The 22,690-nt window shown below is 43.6% G+C and overlaps 1 protein-coding gene across 1 annotated transcript in view; it reads left to right on the top strand.

The window, feature by feature from the left end:
• POLG (DNA polymerase gamma, catalytic subunit) overlaps window positions 1-22,690 on the top strand; it is a 42,699-nt gene that overhangs the window by 14,445 nt on the left and 5,564 nt on the right. The window contains exons 9-19 of the mRNA XM_070762811.1: window positions 1-145; window positions 1,630-1,747; window positions 2,920-2,985; window positions 3,727-3,831; window positions 5,621-5,781; window positions 8,195-8,248; window positions 9,755-9,872; window positions 10,657-10,792; window positions 11,590-11,836; window positions 19,666-19,788; window positions 21,778-21,946. The exon at window positions 1-145 is cut by the window's left edge and continues 80 nt beyond it. Of these exons, the coding sequence (XP_070618912.1) occupies window positions 1-145; window positions 1,630-1,747; window positions 2,920-2,985; window positions 3,727-3,831; window positions 5,621-5,781; window positions 8,195-8,248; window positions 9,755-9,872; window positions 10,657-10,792; window positions 11,590-11,836; window positions 19,666-19,788; window positions 21,778-21,946 (1,442 nt within the window). The remainder of the gene's footprint in view (window positions 146-1,629; window positions 1,748-2,919; window positions 2,986-3,726; window positions 3,832-5,620; window positions 5,782-8,194; window positions 8,249-9,754; window positions 9,873-10,656; window positions 10,793-11,589; window positions 11,837-19,665; window positions 19,789-21,777; window positions 21,947-22,690) is intronic.

Here is a 22,690-nt window from a genome sequence, read left to right as displayed (position 1 = left end):
TGACTCCGAAGCTCATGAGGCTCACCTGGGATGGCTTTCCATTGCACTACTCTGATAAGCACGGCTGGGGCTACCTGGTGCCAGGAAGGAAGGACAACCTCTTAGAAGATGATCCAGAGGCTGCCTTGCCCACCTGCCCTTTCAGGTAAGGAAGGATTTCAGGGGGAAGTGAATCCCACAGAGCTAGCCCAGCCTCCAACCTTTGCATGTTGTCAAATGGAAGCCCAACATTGAATATAGTTCGCTCGGTGTACAAATGTGTACATCTCGCACAAGAACTTTATTACAGTCTTCAGCTTGAGAGCAGCAGGACAATAAAGGAAGTATTTATTTATTTATGGTTTGTGTTGGAAGGGATCCTGTGGGTCTTCTAGTTCAACCTCCTGCTGGTGTAGGAGACCCCATACCATTCCAGACATATGGCAGTCCAGCCCCCGCTTGAAGGTCTCCAGTGTTGGAGCATTCACAACCTCTGCAGGCAAGCCATTCTACTGGTTGGTCACTCTCACTGTCAGAAAGTTCTTCCTAATTTCTAGGTTGAATCTCTCCTTGGTCAGCTTCCATCCGTTGCTCCTTGTCTGGCCCTCTGGTGCTTTGTGACCCCCCTCAAGTATTTGAAGACTGCTATCATGTCCCCCCTGGACCTCCTCTTCACTAGACTATCCATGCCCAGTTCCTGCAACCTTTCCTTTCATTTTTTGGTTTCTGTTGTGGTTGGCTCTGGCCCAGCTCCTGCCCCATGGAATGTGGATGTGGATGTGGTGGAAACACCTACATGCCACTGGCCTGTTTTGCTCCCGATACAATCTCCCGACAAAGTCTCGTCTGACGAAGGAAGCGTGAGTGGCAGGGAAGAGGGGAGTTTGGCAGACAGCCCAGGAGGAGATCAATCATCCTTATCATTCCTGGATTCTGAACAAGAATGTATGACAGACCCACGCATGCGTAGAGTGATGTATAGGAGAGAACAACTGAAGGATTATTACAGGAGATAAGTGAGGCCACCTGTGGTTTGGTGGGGCTGCTGTAATTAGTGCTACAGATAAAAAGAACAGCGTGCTGATTTAGCCTCGTGGAAGTTTATCTGATTCATAGTTTCGTCAAGATCGTGGTTTTGCTGTTTCCCTGTTCAAGATTGTGTGTGGACTTTCTGGACTTTGGAATTGGACTCAATTTCCCAGTTCCTGGGTGAGAAATTGGATTGCATTTAACCTGTGCCTTGTGTGTCCCTTTGACATTTAAAAAGGGAGTTTTTTCTGCTTTTCTGTTGATAAAGACTTTTGGTTTTCCTTCTATCGTGTGGTGTGTATCTTTTTGGACCAATTATCCTGTAATTACGGGCGGTTGGGACACGCCGGCAGAACAGTTTCTAGTCCCTTTATCATTCTGGTTGCCCTCTTCTGTACTTTTTCAAGGGATTCAGTGTCTTTTTTTGTAGTGTGGAGCCCAAAATTGAATGCAGTACTTTAGGTGAGGTCTTTCGTGCAGATATTGGATCTAACCTGGCCATTCCCCAGAAAGGTGATTCAGTAATGAGAGTCAAGAAAAAGGGCCATACGTTTCGCCACACAAGGGGTGCTTGTGATTCTGCTGCAATTCAGGGCATTAAAAACTCTTTATTTCTGATAGGATAATAGAACATCTTTACCTGGAATATTGCAAGGGGAAAGGCAAGGAGCAACCAGTTTCCCTTGATAGCTACCTGGAAGAAGAGTTCTTAACGGAAAATGGTGATTTTTGGCAAAAGGTACTTGTTATCCTGCCCAAGATGAGATTGACAGATTTGTAACAGATGTGTCATACTTTGCCAGATATTGGGTGTGTGTGTGTAAGTGAGAGAGAGAGAAAGAGAGAAATCAGTTTACCTATTTACCTACCTACCTACCCACACTTTATCTACTACACAGGTCTACAAAACAATTTTTTTTGTAATCATTGCAGTTGAGCTTGTAACTTTTATGAATCTTTTTTTTTGTTCTGATTTCAAAAATGTATATAGTTTTTCTGTAGCAGGCATAGTTTCCACAGAGCAGCATCATTATCATAAAGTATAGGAAATATACTGGCGACATTAAGAAAATAGTAATCTACATATCAGAAATAACGTAATAACAAAAATGTTTCTATATCAGACACTTTATGTAATAGAGCAAAACTAAAAACTAAGCATATTTTTGGAATCATCACATCAAACTCTATAAAACAGACATATTACTTTTGCTGATTATTTTTTTTTGTGTTGACCAGTGCTATCTATCTATCTATCTATCTATCTATCTATCTATCTATCTATCTATCTATCTATCTATCTATCTATCTACCCTGTTTTCCCAAAATAAGACATCCCCTGATAATAAACCCAATTGGGATCTTGAGTGCATAGCAATATAGCCAAGTATTTATTTCAGGGTTCAAAAAAATATAAGACAGTGTCTTATTTTGGGGAAAACATGGTATCTATCATCTATCTACCTGTTATCCATCCATCTACCATCAGAACTGCAGAAGAGTTCTGCTGTCTCCTTATAAGGAACATTCATCCAGAGAAGTTCCAAGGAACCGGTCTACTCACCAGTTCCTTGGCCTTTGCAACACTTAAATATTTTATTTTTGTAGAGCTACCTGCAATTTGTATTGCCTTCTCCAGAAACTTTCACGAATTCTTTCTGGGTTGTGTTTTTCAGATTAAAAAATGACTATGCCCCTAATTATTTTAAAAAACTAATCTTGCATGTCACACATTGGTTGCTTGTTTATATGCAGAGGGAGTGGTCCCCCTCCCCACGCACAAATATTTTATAAATAATTCTGCTCATCAAATGTAAACGTGCAAGATAAGTGATAACTGTGGACAGATACAGGAGAAAATCAAGTTTCACATGTTAAAGGATTTCTTATCTTTTCTTTTTTCATTGTCAGTTTGAGTTGCTTGGCCATGTAGAGGTGGATACAGATGTGGATTCCATAACTGGAGACCTGAGACAGGTAACAGCCTATCTAAGGAAAGAACGTAATCATCACTCAATCTGGTATCAGGCATACTTGAAGGTGTTCTTATATACCTGCCTATCTATATATATAAAAGCGAAAACACTCACACATTAATCACAAAATCTCCAAAATTGTAAAGCCTACAAATTTGAAATTTGCCATGTATGTTTCTCTTCGCTTCTAGGTGCTCAGTAAGAAAGTATTTTTTTTTTCAAAATGACCATCAGATTATTAGTATTTTTATACAGTGTTATTACAAACTATTAATATGCTCTGATTTATTATTTATTTATATATTGGATTTCTATGCCGCCCTTCTAGTACACAATATCTTAAATCCAATTAACTAATTAAAAATCTACAACCCCCCCCCCCCCCCCCCAAAAAAAAAACCTCATTAAAAAATCATTCCATTCACTCCACATTCTCTCAGCATATTCATTGGCCAGGGGGGAAGATCTAATGGCCCCAGGCCTATCGGCTAAAAAGTGTAGACATTCTACTCCCCCTCCCCACCTGAAAAGAACTCTGGTCCAACTGCCAGTTGCCTTATAGTAACATGCTCTGAGGCTAAGGACTTACACATTCTATATAAATTTTCAAGCTTTAAGTGTCAATTCATCAAACCCGATCAGTTTCATAGTGAAGCACCGATATCCAGCTACTAGTACATACATAGAAATGACTCTGGGTGGGCTTACGAATGCTTAATCCTAAATCGGTTCTTCTGGGCAGGAGGCGATGGAATCGGTGAAGAGTTCTCCCGACTATCATCATGGCAATGGACCTTACAATGATGTCAATATACCTGGATGCTGGTTTTTTAAGCTGCCTCACAAGGTAAGAGTTGTTAGTACTGGGCTTATAACCAATGTTAGAATGTGGCAATGGTGGTTGTTCAGCCAATAACACAGACTAATATAAGTAAGAGTATACATGTTATTTACAATAGATTAATCAGTAAACTACATACACATCCAAGTCAAACAATCATATACAAACCAGATATCAGAATCTGTAGTTCTGTACATACAGCAGCTAACCAATAATATTCTCACACAGTTCCATACAATACCATAAATACACTGCTCAAAAAAAATAAAGGGAACACTTAAACAACACAATATAACTTCCATGTAAATCAAACTTATGTGAAATCAAACTGTCCACTTAGGAAGCAACACTGATTGACCATCAATTTCAGCTGCTGTTCTGCACATTCAACTTTGTACAGAACGAAGTATTCAATGAGAATATTTCATTCATTCAGATCTAGGATGTGTTATTTGAGGGTTCCCTTTATTTTTTTGAGCAGTTATAAAGATAGGCCAATATTTAGCACACAACAATATTACAGTCCTAGTATTATAGCTACCGATATTTCTCCATGGCTTAGCCATTTGGTATGACGTCATTTCGTATGACAGCACCTTAACTAGATCGCAAGTTACAGGGAAATGTCAGGGAAATATCAGGACATTTCAAAATGCTTTCCCCCTGGACATCCTGTTCATTCGTTCGTTCATTCATTCATTCATTCAGATCTAGGATATGTTACTTGAATGTTCCCTTTATTTTTTTGAGCAGTATATAATACATAGGCCAATATTTAGCACACAACAATATTTTAGCACACAGCAATATTATAGTCTTAGTATTACAGCTACCGATATTTCTCCATGGCTTTGCCGTTTGGTATGACGTCATCTACGACAGCGCCTTAACTAGATCGCAAGTTACAGGGAAATGTCAGGGAAATATCAGGACATTTCAAAATGCTTTTCCCCTGGACACCCTTTTCGTCCGTTCATTCATTCATTCATTCATTCATTCATTCATTGGACTTATATGCTGCCCTTCTCCAAGGACTCATGACGGCTCACAAGATATAAAAAGTACAAAAACCAATTCAAAAGTCCAATATTTAAAACAATCTAAAAACCCCAAATTTAAAACCATACAGCCCTACTCACTCACACCACAGTCATACTATAGGCCGGGGCTAGATGTTAAAGTTCAGCGGCCACAGGCCTGCCAGCAGAGGTAAGTTTTCAAAGCCTTGCAAAAGGCCGGGAGGGTGGCGGCGGTACGAATCACCGGGAGGAATTTGTTCCAAAGGACCGGAGCCACCACAGAGAAGGCTCTTAACGTATATCCCTCCAGACGACATTGCCTGGCTGACAGGACCTGGAAAAGGCCGACTCTATAGGACCTAATCGGTCACTGGGATACATGAGGCAGGATTCGGTCCTGTAGGTAATCTGGTTCTAAGCCATGTAGAGCTTTAAAGGTCAAATCTTGCTGTTGTGAAGATTTGCTCATTCTCAATTGTGGGGAATGTAGTTGGGGAATGTTAATTATTGGGGGGAAATTATTCTGCACACTTAGAAAATAAGAATAACTTTCAGAGATAAAATGGGCCATAGCTCAGGAGGTGATCTGGTACAATCTCTCAATTACTCCCAGATGAAGTGGGAATCTGCGTTGAGAGGAAGTTTCTGTGCTTGCATGGAAAATAGGAGTCTCTCTAAAAATAAACCAGGAGGAAGCATTGCATTTTGCTTGCAGAATCTGTTTTGTCGCTGGCTCCATGAGTCAAAATAAACTTTCCTTCCCCTGCTGTTAAAAGGATGGCAATGCCAGCAATGTGGGAAGCCCGTTTGCCAAGGATTTCTTACCCAAGATGGAAGATGGTACCCTGAAAGCTGGAATAGGGGCAGCCGATGGGACCCACGCCTTGGAAATCAACAAGAAAATCTCCTTCTGGAGAAACGCTCATAAACGCATCAGGTGAGCCGATGAAGACAAATTCAGTTGTGGGTTGGTCTCACTGCCAACAGTGTCAGTTGGCAGGCCTGTGGGGGAGAGCCTTCTCTGTGGCGGCCCCAGCTCTTTGGAACTAACTACTCCCCGAGATCTGTATGGACCCCACCCTACTGAGTTTCCAAAAAGCCTTGAACACTTGGCTCTGCCAACAGACCTGGGGGGCCGGGAGTATTGACACCTCTTAATCAGTCTGAAACACGAATTGGGTGAAGGGGTGAATGCTAATAGCCCCATTGTAGATGAGTTGAACATCTACTAGACACAAGAACAGTTTTTTCCCAAACGCCATCACTCTGGTAAACAAATAATTCCCTCAACACTGTCAAACTTATTTACTAAATCTGCACTGCTATTACAATTAGTTTTTTCTCATCATTCCTATCACCCATATCCTCCCACTTATGACTGTATGACTGTAACTTGTTGCTTGTATCCTTAAGATTTTTATTAATATTGATTGTTTCCTGATTGCTTATTGGACTCCTATGACAATCATTAAGTGTTGTACTCCATGATTCTTGACAAATCTATCTTTTCTTTTATGTACACTGAGAGCATCTGCACCAAAGACAAATTCCTTGTGTGTCCAATCACACTTGGCCAATAAAGAATTCTATTCTATTCTATTCTATTCTAAAATCAAAACTCCCTTGCTTCAGGTAGATTATTGATTTTGCCTTTGGAATATTCAGATATTCAGTGTTAGCTTTACCAGACAGGAAAGCAGGCCAGGTGTTGTGGTTAGCTCTGTCCCAGCTCCTGCCCCAAGGAATGTGCAGGTGGATGTGGGGGAGACATCCACATGCCACAGGCCTGTTTTGCTCCTGATGAAATCTGCCGATGAAGCCTCCTCTGACCAAGGAAGCATGAGTGACAGGGAAGAGGGGAGTTTGGCAGACAGCCCAGGAGGAGATCAATCATCTGTATCATCCTTGGATTCTGAACAAGAATTAATGACACATCCACGCATGCGTAGAGTGATGCATAGGAGACAACAACTGAAGGATTATTACAAGAGAAAATGAGGCCACCTGTGGTTGGGTGGGGCTCCAGTAATTAGGGCTGCTGCTATAAAGAGCAGCGTGTGGATTTGGCTGTTGTGAAAGAGTATCTGATCGTAGTTCTTCAGAAATCGTGTGTTGCTTTTTTCTGGACTTTTTTTGTTCATTTTTCACGCCTTTGAAACCAAAGCAGAGCAACGTGTGTGTGTGTTTCTCTCACTTCATTGGAAGAAGAAGGGGTGTGAAGTTTCTTCACAGCTGCTAGCTAAGTACTTAATGACTGCTTAAGGGAAATTGTACAGACTATCCGGTTGTTTTGGGACGAGTGCTGTTTCCAATACAAAAAGAGTGCGTAGTTTATTTTGAATTTTGTGATAAAGAACATTGTATTCCTGGAGGGGTCTGTAATATGGTAAACGATTTAGCTTTACTAGATAAATGGTCAAAGCAATGGAAACTGCAGTTTAATGTTTCCAAATGTAAAATAATGCACTTGGGGAAAAGGAATCCTCAGTCTGAGTATTGTATTGGCAGTTCTGTGTTAGCAAATACTTCAAAAGAAAAGGATTTAGGGGTAATGATTTCTGACAGTCTCAAAATGGGTGAACAGTGCAGTCAGGCGGTAGGGAAAGCAAGTAGGATGCTTGGCTGCATAGCTAGAGGTATAACAAGCAGGAAGAGGGAGATTATGATCCCGCTATATAGAATGCTGGTGAGACCACATTTGGAATACTGTGTTCAGTTCTGGAGACCTCACCTACAAAAAGATATTGACAAAATTGAACGGGTCCAAAGACGGGCTACAAGAATGGTGGAAGGTCTTAAGCATAAAACGTATCAGGAAAGACTTCATGAACTCAATCTGTATAGTCTGGAGGACAGAAGGAAAAGGGGGGGACATGATCGAAACATTTAAATATGTTAAAGGGTTAAATAAGGTCCAGGAGGGAAGTGTTTTTAATAGGAAAGTGAACACAAGAACAAGGGGACACAATCTGAAGTTAGTTGGGGGAAAGATCAAAAGCAACATGAGAAAATATTATTTTACTGAAAGAGTAGTAGATCCTTGGAACAAACTTCCAGCAGACGTGGTAGATAAATCCACAGTAACTGAATTTAAACATGCCTGGGATAAACATATATCCATCCTAAGATAAAATACAGAAAATAGTATAAGGGCAGACTAGATGGACCATGAGGTCTTTTTCTGCCGTCAGACTTCTATGTTTCTATGTTTCTATGTTTTGAATTTTCAAACATGTGTGTGTCTGAAATTTGTACCCTTGAATTTTCGGGAGGCTCCTACCAGAGAGCCCGGCAGAACACCAGGTAAGCTTAGTTTTAACTTTATTGTAAAGCTTTTATTCTCTTTGCAGCTCACAAATAGTGGTTTGGTTGAAGAAAGGAGAATTGCCAAGAACTGTGACTAGGTACGTAGAGAGAATAGTGGTCCCAGACCAATGTTGCTTTATTTATATAGCTCTTTTATTTTATCCAAATGAGCAACCTCATCTAAAATCCATATAAAGGTATGCATTTACGTAATGATCCCTTTGGGCCACAGATGGTTATTTTTATTGTCACTATGAATCTCGTCTCTCTGGAAAAGAGAGTGCAGACAATCTTAATTTTAAAAGAGCAGCTCACAGAATTGTTGTGGTTGGCTCGCATCTGGATCCTTTGATCACAGACTCCGAGGAGAATGAACCAAGTCCATCTGGGTATCATAGACCAGTGTGTTTACCAGAGGAATTGGAAAATGAGAGTGAGGGAGGGTTAGGACCTGGGGAACCTCCAGAGACTGCAGAGCCCCCAGCTGTGGTAATGGTTGAGTGTTGTGGTTGGCTCTGGCCCAGCTCCTGCCCCAAGGAGTGTGGAGGTGGATGTGGGGGAGACATCCACAAGCCGCAGGTCTGTTTTGTTCCCAGTAGAATCTGCCGACGAAGCCTCCTCTGACCAAGGAAGCGTGAGTGACAGGGAAGAGGGGAGTTTGGCAGACAGCCCAGGAGGAAATCAGTCATCTGTATCATCCCTGGATTCTGAACAAGAATTTATGCCACATTCACGCATGCGTAGAGTGATGCATAGGAGACAACAACTGAAGGATTTTTACAAGAGAAAATGAGGCCACCTGTGGTTGGGTGGGGCTGCTGTAATTAGTGCTACAGATAAAAGTGCAGCCTGGTGTTTTAGCTTCATGGCAGTTTATCTGATTCATTATTTCGTCAAGATCGTGGTTTTTGCTCTTCAGGATTGTGTGTGTGGACTCTCTGGACTCTAGAATTGGACTCAATTTCCCAGTTATTGGGTGAGCAATTGGACTACATTTAACCTGTGCCTTGTGCGTACCAGAAAATCTCTTTGACATTTAAAAAGGGAGCTGTTTCTGTTTTTCTGTTTATAAAAACTTTTGGGTTTTCCTTTTATCGTGTGGTGTGTGTCTTCCTGGACTAATTACCCTGTAATTACAAGCGGTTGAGACACGCCGGCAGAACAGTTGAGTCAGATGAGGAGGGGGATATTGTGGACTCAATATTAGACGCTAGGGTAAGAAGAAGGTGAGGGAGACAAGAATATCTTCAGCGACATAGATCTAGGCATTGAATACTTCTATGTCATCACTGATAGTATAAAAGGGAGGAGGATGGGAAACCTTGGTGCAGAAGTTAAAGAACAGCTGCAGAGAGGAATCAACTAACTGGATTGCTTCATCTTACTGAGATGCCGAAGTCAATGATTGAAGATCAGTTTTTAACTGCTTTGGGGACATAAACAACGAAGTGGAATCTGCAGGGCCGTTGATGGTGATCTCTTGAAATTTGGTTCTTGCTGTGATCGCCCCGAGTCTTCGGAGAGGGACGGCATATAAATCTAATAAATTATTATTATTATTATTATTATTATTATTATTATTATTATTATTATCTTTTTTGTAGGCATCCAGACTATGATGATGAGAATGCTTATGGGGCAATCCTGCCCCAAGTCGTGACTGCTGGAACCGTAACCCGACGGGCTGTAGAGCCCACATGGCTGACCGCCAGCAATGCCAGGGTAAAAAATGTCTTTTTGGGTGCTTCGTATTCAGAAGGCTGCACCGCCCTTTTAGCTGCTCTTACAGTGGAGCTGAATATGAAATAGCATGAAAACAGGAAGTTACAGGCACATTTTCCTAATGCTAAGACATTTGAGACCTTTCCAGATTTGTAACTGAAACCTATACATGTTGCTTTAGACACACGATAAGGATGCCGTATTTTTCGGAGTATAATGCAGAGTTATCAAGGACATACACATAGAAAGGGGATATTGCAGTAGATATGACTAATTATCCAGTCACACACACACAGATACGTTGAAGTGCATATAGTGTTCACTTTGAAGAAATAGCACAATCCAAATAAACAGTCCATGTCATATACATTCAAATTAATCTCTAGAAATACAATAATCTTCTTACCAGTTTGTCTTTGTCATGTACGTTCAACAAAAATATTACAGCTCACAAAACACATCAGAATATCAGAGAGAATAACCAAGCATAGCACAGATTACTACCAAATCAAAGAGTCAATCAGAATGAAACAATAGAGAGAGTAAGCCATGATCTCTAGCTCCCTCTTATGGCCAATTGCATCACTACAGCCAATCAGAACATAGCATACATTTTAAAGCTATATTACATCAATCCCTATAAGCATATATTGTTGGCTTGTTTATTGTATTACCAACCAAACCATTTGGACAGAGTACTAACAAAGGCATTACCTTTTAATCCAAGCCCACACATTGATTGCAGCTCCTCGAGAACCAAAATATTTTCCCCCATTTCTTGCAGACTGATCGGGTGGGCAGTGAGTTGAAAGCTATCGTCCAGGCTCCTCCTGGCTACCACCTGGTTGGAGCTGATGTTGATTCTCAAGAACTTTGGATAGCAGCTGTTTTGGGAGAAGCCCATTTTGCTGGCATGCATGGTAAGTATCGATATACTGAGAAGTTTTCTCCTGGGTATTTGGTAGTCAAAATATTGTGTCCGTAGCATAAATATTTGTTGGAGTAATATTTTGCAGAAGCTAGCCCACCCAGATAGCCAAAGCAGCTAGCCAATCTGCCTCAGACCAGATATCAGGAATTGTAGTCTTGAAGATAATTGAAGACAAGTACTGCGGAGTTTCTTAGGAAAATATTTACTTCTTTCATAGCAAAACTACACTAACTATTTACACTTTAGTTATCTCTCTAGTACTGTAGACACTATACACAATATTCACACATTTCTATCTACTATTTTCAGTTACAATATTCAGCTACAAGTCTTTAGCCAAGATATTCTTTATCAACCACAAGCCACACTAACCCAAACTAAGCCATACAATATGTCTAAGTCACTAGCCACAATATCATCAAGCCACACTAATTCACAAGCCACACCTATGCAAAGGTGCATCATGTTATATACATTTGTCAACCACTACATTACAATCTATAGATTCACTGTGACTAAACAGTTTTATATTGTTAAATTCATTACATTGATTACAGTTCTTTCTGCAATTTGAAATATTACGTCTTGTTAGATCAATTTTCTGTTCGTGTATTTTCTCCTATTTTTAAAAGGCTTTTTGAATGGGTATCCTCAATTTTATACCCCACAATGGGGACTAGAATTTCAGATGGTGTGGGAGTAGAATGGAATTCCGGGGAAGGGGGAATTGCAGGCTTCGGGAACCAGGAGCCCTGCTCCCTGACCCTCGTTTCCACCCCTTTGAAGGCTGCACCGCTTTTGGCTGGATGACGCTTCAGGGGAAGAAGAGCAACGGCACAGATCTGCACAGCAAGACCGCCTCCACCGTGGGCATCAGCCGAGAGCACGCCAAGGTCTTCAACTACGGACGCATCTACGGGGCGGGACAGGCGTTTGCCGAGCGTCTCCTCATGCAGTTCAACCACCGCCTGACCGAACAGGAAGCTGGCGAGAAGGCCCAGCATATGTACGCTGCCACGAAGGGAATCCGACGGTAAGGTGGCCTTGGCAAAGAAGGCAATCTCTCTCTTTCTCTCTTTTTATTTTGAATGATTTGGTTGGTTGGTTGGTTGGTTGGTTGGTTGGTTGGTTGGTTGGTTGGTTGGTTGGTTGGTTGGTTGGTGGTTGGTTGGTTGGTGGTAAGGTGGCCTTGGCAAAGAAGGAAATCTCTCTCTCTCTCTTTTTGAATGATTTGGTTGGTTGGTGGTTGGTTGGTTTGAATTTATTTAGAGACTGTCCCGATCTGTGCAGCTCTGAGTGTAATAATACAAATGTCAGCGCCCCAAATAGCATTTGGGAAATAAATCGGATTCCAATCCAATTCTCTCATCCAAGATTCGATTTATTAACAGAGCTACGTTGGAGTTAGAGACTTTGGCCTGCCAACAAGTGGAATAGAATGATTGGACAAGACAGGACAGGACATAGGATAGGATATAGAAAGAATAGGAATGAGAAAGAGAAAGAGAAAAAGAAATAGAATGTAATAGAATAGAATAGGAAATAGAAATGGAAATAAAGAGCTGGAAGGGACCTTGGAGGTCTTCTAGTCCAGCCCCCTGCTGAAGTAAGAGAACCTATACTGTTGTGATTAAGTCTGAGGCTACTCAGGGAATGGCTGGAACTCTGCCGGCTCCATGCTCAGAGGGGGAGGACGAGGAACAGGAGGAGGAGGAGGACCAGGCAGACGGGGAAGAGGAATGTCAGGAGGAGGGGGAGGGAGAACAGCCGGAGACCCCCGGGGGGAGCTCTCCCCAGCGAGTAGCCTGGAGTCATTGGATGAGAACGCACAAGCCATCATAGATATGAGGCAGAGGAGGGCAGCACAACGAAGGGGACAATTAGCCAGGTATTTCCATCCCTAATAGGCAACAGCTGGGTTTGGGTATGGTTCTCCTCAGAAAGGTTGAAAAGGCAGGCCCGCCCTTCCTGTATTGTGGAGAGTTATCTTTTGGGAGTCCTGTGACCTTGCTTCGATCCTTGGCGTCTCTGATTCTGGCTTGTGGCCTCGAAGGCTGAAAACTTGGGGGAGGCATGGGTTTTATTATCTACAGTGGTGTGTGTGCCAGCAAGAAGCCTGTTGTATTGTCTGGCCGTCGTGACTCTTCTGTGAAGCTTCACAGCATTCCAGTTTGTAAGAACAGTTTTTGTTATCTGTGTTTGTTTTCAAAGATATAAAATGACTTTGCTTTTTATCAGCGTGTCTGGATACTCTTTAGTTGGTGTTGGCATCTGGGGGAACCCAGACAGAACACTATACCATTTCAGATAAGTGACTGTCTAGACTCTTTTTAAAAACATCCATTGATGAAGTGCCCATGATTTCTGGTGGCAAGTTGTTCCACTGGTTAATTGTCTTCGGAGAGGGGCAGCATACAAATCGAATTAATAATAATAATAATAATAATAATAATAATAATAATAATAATAATAAAAATAATAATTGTCCTCACTGTTAGGAAGTTTCTCAATTCTAGGTTGCTTCTCTATTTGATTAGTTTCCAACCATTGTTTCTTGTCTTGCCTTTCTGGTGCTTTGGAGAATAATTTGATCTCCCTCCTCTTCTTCGTTGCATCATAAAATGTAATCATGAAGTGTAATACCACAAATGCATAGTATGGATTATCTTGGTCTTATAATGGTTCATTTAGTGACCATTCAAAGTTACAACAGCAGTGGAAAAAAGTGACTTATGAGCATTTTTTGCACTTAGGGCCATTGCAGCATTCCCAGAGGGTAAAGGTTTCAATGCCTGGGAACTGGTTCACATTTATGACGATTGCAGTATCCTTGTGTCGTGTGATTCCCCTTCCGTGACATTCTGACAAACAAAATCAACGGTAAAATAAGATTTCCTTAACAAACATCTTACCGGCTTAAGAACTACAGTGATTCACCTAATAGCTGAGTGGTCGTGAAATGAGGCGAAGCTCACTTAGCAGTCTTGCTTAGCAACATAAATTTGGAGGTCAATTATGGTCGTAAGTCAAGGCCCACTTGCAGAGCATCCAATGGAGTCTAGAGAAAACCCATCAGCATTTAAACCTCCCCACATAGGGTCTACCAGCCATTTGTGTAATGTATTTGCCTAGATATAGCTGCTGTCTTGTAATTGGTTGTTCTGGGTGGCGGGAGGAATACTGGTTAGTCATTGGTTAAGTAATATTTGTGCCGGGTATAAATACCCTGTCAGCTGTCAAAGCCCTGTTCTTGTTATGTGTTATTTCCGACTAATAAAGACTGTTGATGTTCGCTCCGCTCCGGTCTCGACTTATTAGTGGCGACGAGGATTGTGTCAACTCGAATTTTGCTTAGTTTTTCCTTTTCCAGCATGTCTACGCAACTGACATTCGCACCGTTCGACCCACGGGTGGAAACTTGGGACTCCTACGTCGCAAGGTTCGAATGTTTCCTCATCTCTAACGGGTTTACCGAAATTTCGGGGGACAGAAAAAGGGCGTACTTCCTGAGTTTTTGCGGTGCCGAAATGTTCGAGACCGCCAGGGCTATCTTTGCTCCGACTCTAATTCACGACGTGCCTTGGGAGCAATTTCTATCCACCCTCCAGGATCATTATGCCCCTGCCCCATCCCGCTGTGCTCGGCGCTATGTTTTCTTTCATCGTAATCAACAGGAGGGCGAGTCGGTCAACGATTACGTAGCTGCTCTCAGGAGAGCTGCCCTGTACTGTGAATTTGCCGACTTGGAAGATTATCTGCTGGATCGTTTGGTGTTTGGGGTAAAGGACGGGCGCTTGAAGCGCCGCCTTCTAGCTATCCAGGGGCTATCGTTTAAAGTTGCTCTCGCGGAGGCGAGAGCTTTCGAGATGTCCAGCCAATCCCTGGCCGCTATGGACGTTTCTGTCAACGCTACTTCGCTAGCCCCAGTCAAGCAGCTTTCGAAATTACCTCAGGATGTGGACAATGCCGTAGCGTCTGAGGAGGAGGTTTGTCGCCTGGCTGTTTCCAGGCCGCGGGAGGCCCCGCCTGCCACCCGACCCCGCCCTCCTCCTCCTTCTCCATGCAGAGGCTGTGGCGGCGATCACTTCCGGGCTGTTTGTCCCTTTAAGGACGTGACGTGCCGCCGCTGTGGGGGTCGGGGACATATCGCCCGGGTTTGTAATTTCCGCCGCCCTTATTCTACTCCTACTGCAGGCTACAAAGATCCGGTGGCTGGTGGTTCCCGTGATCCGCCAAGGGATTCAACGTACCGGCGGTCTCAGTGTAACGCCATTTATTCTTCAGTTTTTTCTTCTAGCTGCCGCCTCCGCTCTCAAACCACCGTCAGGATCGCCGCTACGGGCCCGGCAACTGAGAAAATCTGCATCTCTGTCAATCTAGGGAAAAAGCCTTGCTCGATGCTGATTGACACAGGGTCTGCCCATTCCTTGGTACCATGGTCAACGATCAAGAGTTGTTTTCCACATGTGACTAAGAGGTCTCTTTCTGCTTGTCCTCTGAATCTTCGGGACTATCAGGGGTCCCTGATTCCAGTTATGGGTCAGGGCCGTTTTCTGGTCCAATTCAAGAAATTTTCAGGACATTTACCTCTTATTGTTGTTGATGGGCCCTTCGCGAATTTATTGGGCCTTAATTGGTTCGAATCCCTAGGTCTTTCCGTTTCAGGGGTTAATTTAGTGTCTGGGGGGAAAGCTTTTTCTGAACTGGAGTCACAATTCCCAGATGTGTTTGATAGCAATCTGGGGTGCTATAAGGGTTCCCCTATCTCGTTTGGATTAGACCCCCTGGTTCCGCCGGTAAGGATTAAACCACGCAGGGTACCTTTAGCCTTGCGTCCCAAAGTTGATGCGGAATTGGATCACCTTGTGGCTCAAGGTGTTTTGGAACCTATTGATCAATCCACGTGGGAGACCCCGATTGTAGTAGCTGTTAAGGCGGGAGGTGGAATAAGAATTTGTGGTGATTATAAGTGTACTATTAATAGGGCCCTTGCACACCATTCATACCCTGTTCCGGTGGTGCAACATCTATTACACTCGTTGGGGGAGGGTAAGGTATTTGCGAAACTTGACCTATCCCAGGCGTATCAACAACTGCCCGTGGACTCTCAGGCGGCCGACGCACAGGCTATTTCAACTCACAGAGGGGTGTTTAGGTGCAAACGTTTACAGTTTGGAGTGTCCACGGCCCCTGGAATTTTCCAAGCGCTTATGGAGCGATTATTGTATGGGATTCCTGGCACCGTTCCATACTTCGATGATGTTTTGGTCTCCGCCCAGTCTGAGGCGGATCTTCTGGATAGGGTCAAACTAGTGCTGTCCAAATTTAAGGAAGCGGGTCTGAAACTCAAAGCCCATAAATGCGTTTTCGGAGTGTCACAGGTGGAATTTTTAGGGTTTACCATTGACAAGCAAGGAATCCACCCCACCCCTGAAAAGACCAAGGCCATTTGGGAGGCCCCCACTCCGACTTCTAAGGCTGAGCTTCAAGCCTTCCTGGGGTTATTGAATTTCTACGCTGTTTTCATCCCCCATAAAGCTACATTAGCCGAGCCCCTACATAGGCTTCTTGATAGGAATAGGAAGTGGGCTTGGGGGCCCAAAGAGGCAGCTGCTTTTGGGGCCGTTAAAGAGGTTCTCACATCTAACGCTGTTCTGGCACAGTATTCCCCATACTTACCTTTGATTTTAACCTGTGATGCATCCCCGTATGGGGTGGGCGCTGTACTGAGCCACAAACTTCCGAATGGTAATGAAGTTCCACTGGCCTTCTTTTCAAGGACACTGGCCAAGGCCGAAAGGAATTTTGGCCATATTGATAGGGAGGCTCTGGCTATCATAGCCGGGGTTAAACGATTTCATGATTACTTGTATGGCCGTTTTTTTGATATTGTAACAGATCACCAGCCCCTACTGGGCCTGTTGTCTGGTGATCGCCAGAGCCCTCTTATTTTGTCGCCAAGGATGTCCAGGTGGATAGTCTTTTTGGCCAATTACTCTTACCACCTACGCTACCGGCCGGGCAGAAATATTGCTCATGCGGATGCACTGAGCCGTTGTCCCTCGCCTCGGGAACTCCTGGACCCAGCTCCAGCGTCCGCTGTATTAGCCATTACGGACCAGTTCTTAGCACTATCTGCATCCGTTGTAGCTGAGGAGACCAAACGGGATCTGTGTTTGTCCACTGTCTTACAATGGGTTTTAAGAGGGTGGCCCAGGGTCTCCCCTTCTGAAGATTATAGTCCATTTTTTCGCTGCAAGGACGAGCTGTCAGTCATACAAGGTTGTCTTCTAAGGGGTTGTCGAGTTTGTATTCCCCCACATCTACGAGAAAAGGTTCTCTCTCTCCTGCATAAAGGGCATCCAGGGGTGGTGAGAATGAAAGCTTTAGCAAGGGGGTATGTGTGGTGGCCAGGCCTCGATAAAGACGTGGAGCATAAGGTATCCCAATGTTGGCCCTGCCAAGAGCAGAGACCGTCACCACCGCAGGGGGTCCCGTTAGCCTGGGAACCGCCAGCAGGCCCTTGGACCAGAGTACATGTGGACTTGGCAGGACCCTTTATGGGTCAAATGTTTCTTGTAACAGTTGATGCATTCTCAAAATGGTTAGAAGTTAACATGTTACACTCAACCACCTCTATGTCGGTTATTCAGGTACTAAATTCCCTTTTTGCAACCCACGGTTACCCGGATTTGATAGTATCCGACAATGGGCCGCAATTTACGTCCTCTCAATTTGAGGAATTCTTAGCGGGTGCGGGTATCCGGCACGGCCTTATAGCCCCCTGGCATCCCGCGTCTAACGGGCAGGCGGAACGTATGGTCCGAACCACCAAGGATGCGCTAAAGAAAATGTCCAGGGGCACTTGGCAGGAAAAGCTTGCAGATTTTCTGTTCTCTCAGCATTCTACTCCGACAACTCCGACAAGCAAGTCCCCGGCCGAGCTTCTTATGGGTCGGAAACTGCGAATTACGTTGGATAGGCTAAACCCGAATTATGCTCATAGTCCTACTTGGCCGGACCCTGACCGCTCTTTTAGTGTTGATGCACCTGTATTTGCCCGATCGTATGATGGAGGCCCTCCCTGGGTGACAGCAAAGGTCACTGGTATTAAAGGTCCAAAGTCTTATGTAGTGGAGCTTAGTGATGGGAGAACATGGCACCGCCATGTAGATCAACTTAGACGTCGCAGTTGCCCCGATCCTCCTAGTAGCCAGGAGGAGAACGCAAGTCTTAGGGGGCAAAACATTGCTCTTCCTCTGCTTCCCCGGGAAGTGCCCCCCCCCAGTGGGTTGGATCCTGGGGAAACTAGTTTTTCTAGCCTCAACGACCGGGAAATTATCCCCGACAATCAACATCAGGCGGGAGGTGAACCCCCTCTGCGGAGATCCGAACGAGAGAGGCGTCCTCCAGTTTATTTAAGGGATTATGTACTTTCCCAAGTAAGGGGGAAGGAGTGTAATGTATTTGCCTAGATATAGCTGCTGTCTTGTAATTGGTTGTTCTGGGTGGCGGGAGGAATACTGGTTAGTCATTGGTTAAGTAATATTTGTGCCGGGTATAAATACCCTGTCAGCTGTCAAAGCCCTGTTCTTGTTATGTGTTATTTCCGACTAATAAAGACTGTTGATGTTCGCTCCGCTCCGGTCTCGACTTATTAATTTGAACCCCAAGCCCCCAAGGACACAGGACATTGTTCAGAATGTAAAGGATCTGCATTTGTGTTTTTATTTTTATAGTTATAATGTACACTGGAGACGGCATTTAATTTGTTGTACCATGTGCAATGACAATAAAGTAAACTTAAAAATTAGAAGATGTTTCACTCCTCATCCAATTTATACTGCAAGGAGTATAAATCCTTCCATTCCCCACCATCCAGTCAGAGCTGGAGAACCCTCAGAGAGGGTTCGCAACTTGGGTGTCCTCCTCGACCCACAGCTAACATTGGAACACCATCTTTCAGCTGTGGCGAGGAGGCAGTTTGCCCAGGTTCGCCTGGTGCACCAGTTGTGGCCCTATTTGGACAGAGTCATTGCTCACAGTCGCTCATGCCCTCATCACCTCGAGGTTCGACTACTGCAACGCTCTCTACATGGGGCTACCTTTGAAAAGTGTTCGGAAACTTCAGATCGTGCAGAATGCGGCCGCGAGAGCTCTCGCGGGGCTCCCTAGATTCGCCCACGTTTCTACAACACTCCGTGGCCTGCACTGGCTGCCGATCGGTTTCCGGCCACAATTCAAAGTGTTGGTAATAACCTTTAAAGCCCTTCGTGGCATTGGACCAGAATACCTCTGGAACTGCCTTCTACCGCACGAATCCCAGCGGCCAATAAGGTCCCACAGAGTTGGCCTTCTCCGGGTCCCATCGACCAAACAATGTCGTTTGGTGGGCCCCAGGGGAAGAGCCTTCTCTGTGGCGGCCCCAGCCCTCTGGAATCAACTTCCCCTGGAGATTAGAACGGCCCCCACCCTCCTTGTCTTTCGCAAGTTACTCAAGACCCACCTATATCGCCAGGCATGGGGGAACTAAGACATCTCCCCCAGGCTTTCTTATATTTTATGTTTGGTATGTATGTGTTGTATGGTTTTTAAATTGTTGGGGGTTTTTAATGTAATTTTATTATTAGATTTGTTCCATTGTTATACTGTTTTTATTATTGTTGTGAGCCGCCCCAAGTCTTCGGAGAGGGGCGGCATACAAATCTAATAGATTGAATTGAATTGAATTCTTGGGTGAGACGCAAAACATCTTCAACGAAACACTAGAAAGTCCAGTTTGCCTCTTGAAAAAGCACGTTTGGATTCAGCTTTTCAATGGTGTCTCCCATCCTCATCTTTTCTCCTTTTTTCCCCTTATAGCTGCTACCTGTCTGAGGAAGGGGAATGGCTAGTGAACCAATTGGGCCTCACAGTCGAAAGAGCAGAAGATGGGTCGATACCCATGCAAGACGTGTGGCGGTTACAAAGAGAAGCAAAGAAACAGTAAGGAACAACAGAGGCCAAACTTTACTGTTGTTTTTCCTTCTCGTGCAAAAAACCAAAACCTGGGATGTTGGTACTAAAACGAACCGACGTTCTATGTTAAAATCATCTAAACTCCACCCTGCAAACTTCTGCCAGGAATTGCTTGCTTTGCTAAATTCTTCAGCATTTCAGAATTCTTTGCGTGTTGCCCCCAAATGTTTGGTAATTGCAACTTTCCTGACTTCGGAAATTCCTCAAACTTTAGTGAAATTTTATTTATTTATTTATTTATTTTGTCCAATACACAATGAGGGTTTTAGTGGGTATATATCTATATACACATAGTAAAATACATGATGGTTATAGAGGATATACTCATAGTAAAATATATTTAAGAGATAATAGAAAAGAAGATATAGTAATAGAACATATCAATGAAAGAGTAGAAGAAGAGATATAGGAATAGAAGAAAGGTATAGGAGATATAGGAGAGCAATAGGACAGGGGACGGAAGGCACTCTAGTGCACTTGTACTCGCCCTTACTAACCTCTTAGGAATCTGGATAAGTCAACCGTATATAATCTAAGGGTAAAGTGTCGGGGGTTTGGGGATGACACTATGAAGTCCGGTAATGAGTTCCACACATGTTCTTAAAGCTTATCTTTGTCAGCCAAAAGGTTCAGAAATTTGAAAAAGAACTTTTTGTTATTGTCACTTTAAACGGAAGCTGAAATGCTACACAGCTAATATCTGGGTCTTGTATGGTTGCAGTATCAGTTTCTAATTCTTTGCTCTCTCTGTGGGTGTGTGGGTGTTAGTACTGTGTGTATAACTAGTTGGGTTTTACAATATATAAGTACTGCTTTAAGAGCTGGTATTGCAATCAGTTATAAGAGAGAGTCAGCAGCGTCTCTTTCCTGGAGCCTAAAGCTTTGAGACTCTCCCCAATATCTCTCTGCTGGTTTGTCTATATGACTATTCCACTGTAATACATATGCAGACCAACATTAGAATATACAATATAATATTTACTACACACAGTAGTCAAGGATTATGTATTCTAATGTTGGTCTGTATATGTATTGAGTAAGGCTTGCATTGTATATGTATTGAGAATATTGATTGCTGTGAAACGACTAGGAATGTTACCATGATATTTTAATAATGTAAATATTATTTATACAGTTTGTTTGTTGTTTGTTTATTTATTTATTAAAAAGTAACTAAAAACTCCTTATTTAAAAAGCAAGACATACACACAAACATACCCTGCATAAACTATATAGGCCTGGGGGAGATGTTTCAATTCCCCCATGCCTGACGGCAGAGGTGGGTTTTAAGGAGTTTACGAAAGGCAAGGAGGGTGGGGGCAATCCTAATCTCTGGGGGGAGCTGGTTCCAGAGGGTCGGGGCCGCCACAGAGAAGGCTGTTCCCCTGGGTCTCGCCAGATGACATTGTTTAGTCAACGGGACCCGGAGAAGGCCAACTCTGTGGGACCTAATCGGCCTCTGGGATTCGTGCGGCAGAAGGTGGCCCTGGATATATTCTGGTCCGATGCCATATAGGGCTTTATAGGTCATAACCAACACTTTGAATTGTGACCGGAACCTGATCGGCAAGCAATGCAGACTGCGGAGTGTTGGTGTAACATGGGCATACCTGGGAAGCCCATGATTGCTCTTGCAGCTGCATTCTGCTTGATCTGAAGTTTCTGAACACTTTTCAAAGGTAGCCCCATGTAAGAGCGTTACAGTATGTCGTCTGGTTTTTTGAAGTACTGCTCATATCTCTGGAATACTAGCTGGCTATCTGCTACCTCCACGTTTCCTCTGTGCCGGGGTAGCACAGCTTACTCCTCATTCACCTAACAGTGTGTGTGTTTGTGTGTGTCCCCTGCTGCAGTGCAAGCCTTCCTTCTTGTATTTTAACGATCACTACCCAAAACTGTAGGTTCAGATTTTCTCTTGTTCTCTGGAGTTCAGCAGTGATGCGCTTCATATTCTAGATCTCGTAGGAAGAAGTGGGACGTGGTGCGCCGGCGAGTGTGGGCCAGGGGCACGGAGTCTGAGATGTTCAACAAACTGGAAAGCATCGCCATGTCAGAAGCCCCCAGCACCCCAGTGTTAGGCTGCCGAATTTCTAGAGCATTGGAGCCAGCAGCTGTTGGGGGCGAGGTGAGAGAGAGATCCCTCTAGTCTCCACTACAGCTAGTCCTCAATTTACGACCGCAATTGAGCGCAAACTTTATATGTTGCTAAGCGAGAAATGTCACGACTTTTATGGCCGGTTCTGTTAATGTATGAGCAGAGTAACCCTTGTTTACCAAGGTTGTGTACACACAGAAACGTTTAGATTGAGATTAGTTGTGAATAGCTGCTCAGCCACACAGATATACTAACTTGAATTAAAGTTTACTTTGAGAAATAGTTTCCCCATTGACATTGTTTGTCAAAAGGCCGTAAAGGGAGAAAACATGTGATCCCAGGCTGCTTGTAACTGTCATAAATACGAGATAGTTGTCAAACATCTGAATGTATACATTGTGACCCTAGGGATGCCAAAATGGTCATAAGTGTGGAAAACATTCATAACTCACTTTTTCCCCCAGTGCAGTTGTAACTTCAGTCACTAAGTGAACCGTTGTAAGTTGAAGACTATCTGTCATTGGTTGTTTATTGTTTTTTTTTTTATTATTATTATTATTATTATTATTATTATTATTATTATTATTATGTCAATACAACACAGCAAACGAGATCACTATGCTGAATTTCATATTTCATCACCAGTCAGGCGCTTCCCAAGCGAATTATGTTTGCCGATCCCAGTAAAGCGGCCTTTCGCAATTGACAGATGGAGATTTTGTCAATTCCGATGGTTTTCAAATGTCCGCTGAGATCCTTTGCCACTGCGCCCAG

This window comes from Erythrolamprus reginae, chromosome 10, assembly GCF_031021105.1.
Source record: "Erythrolamprus reginae isolate rEryReg1 chromosome 10, rEryReg1.hap1, whole genome shotgun sequence".
Classification (NCBI taxonomy): Eukaryota; Metazoa; Chordata; class Lepidosauria; order Squamata; family Dipsadidae; genus Erythrolamprus; species Erythrolamprus reginae.
Note: the sequence above shows the minus strand (reverse complement) of the source record. Positions and strands in the feature narration are given on the sequence as shown.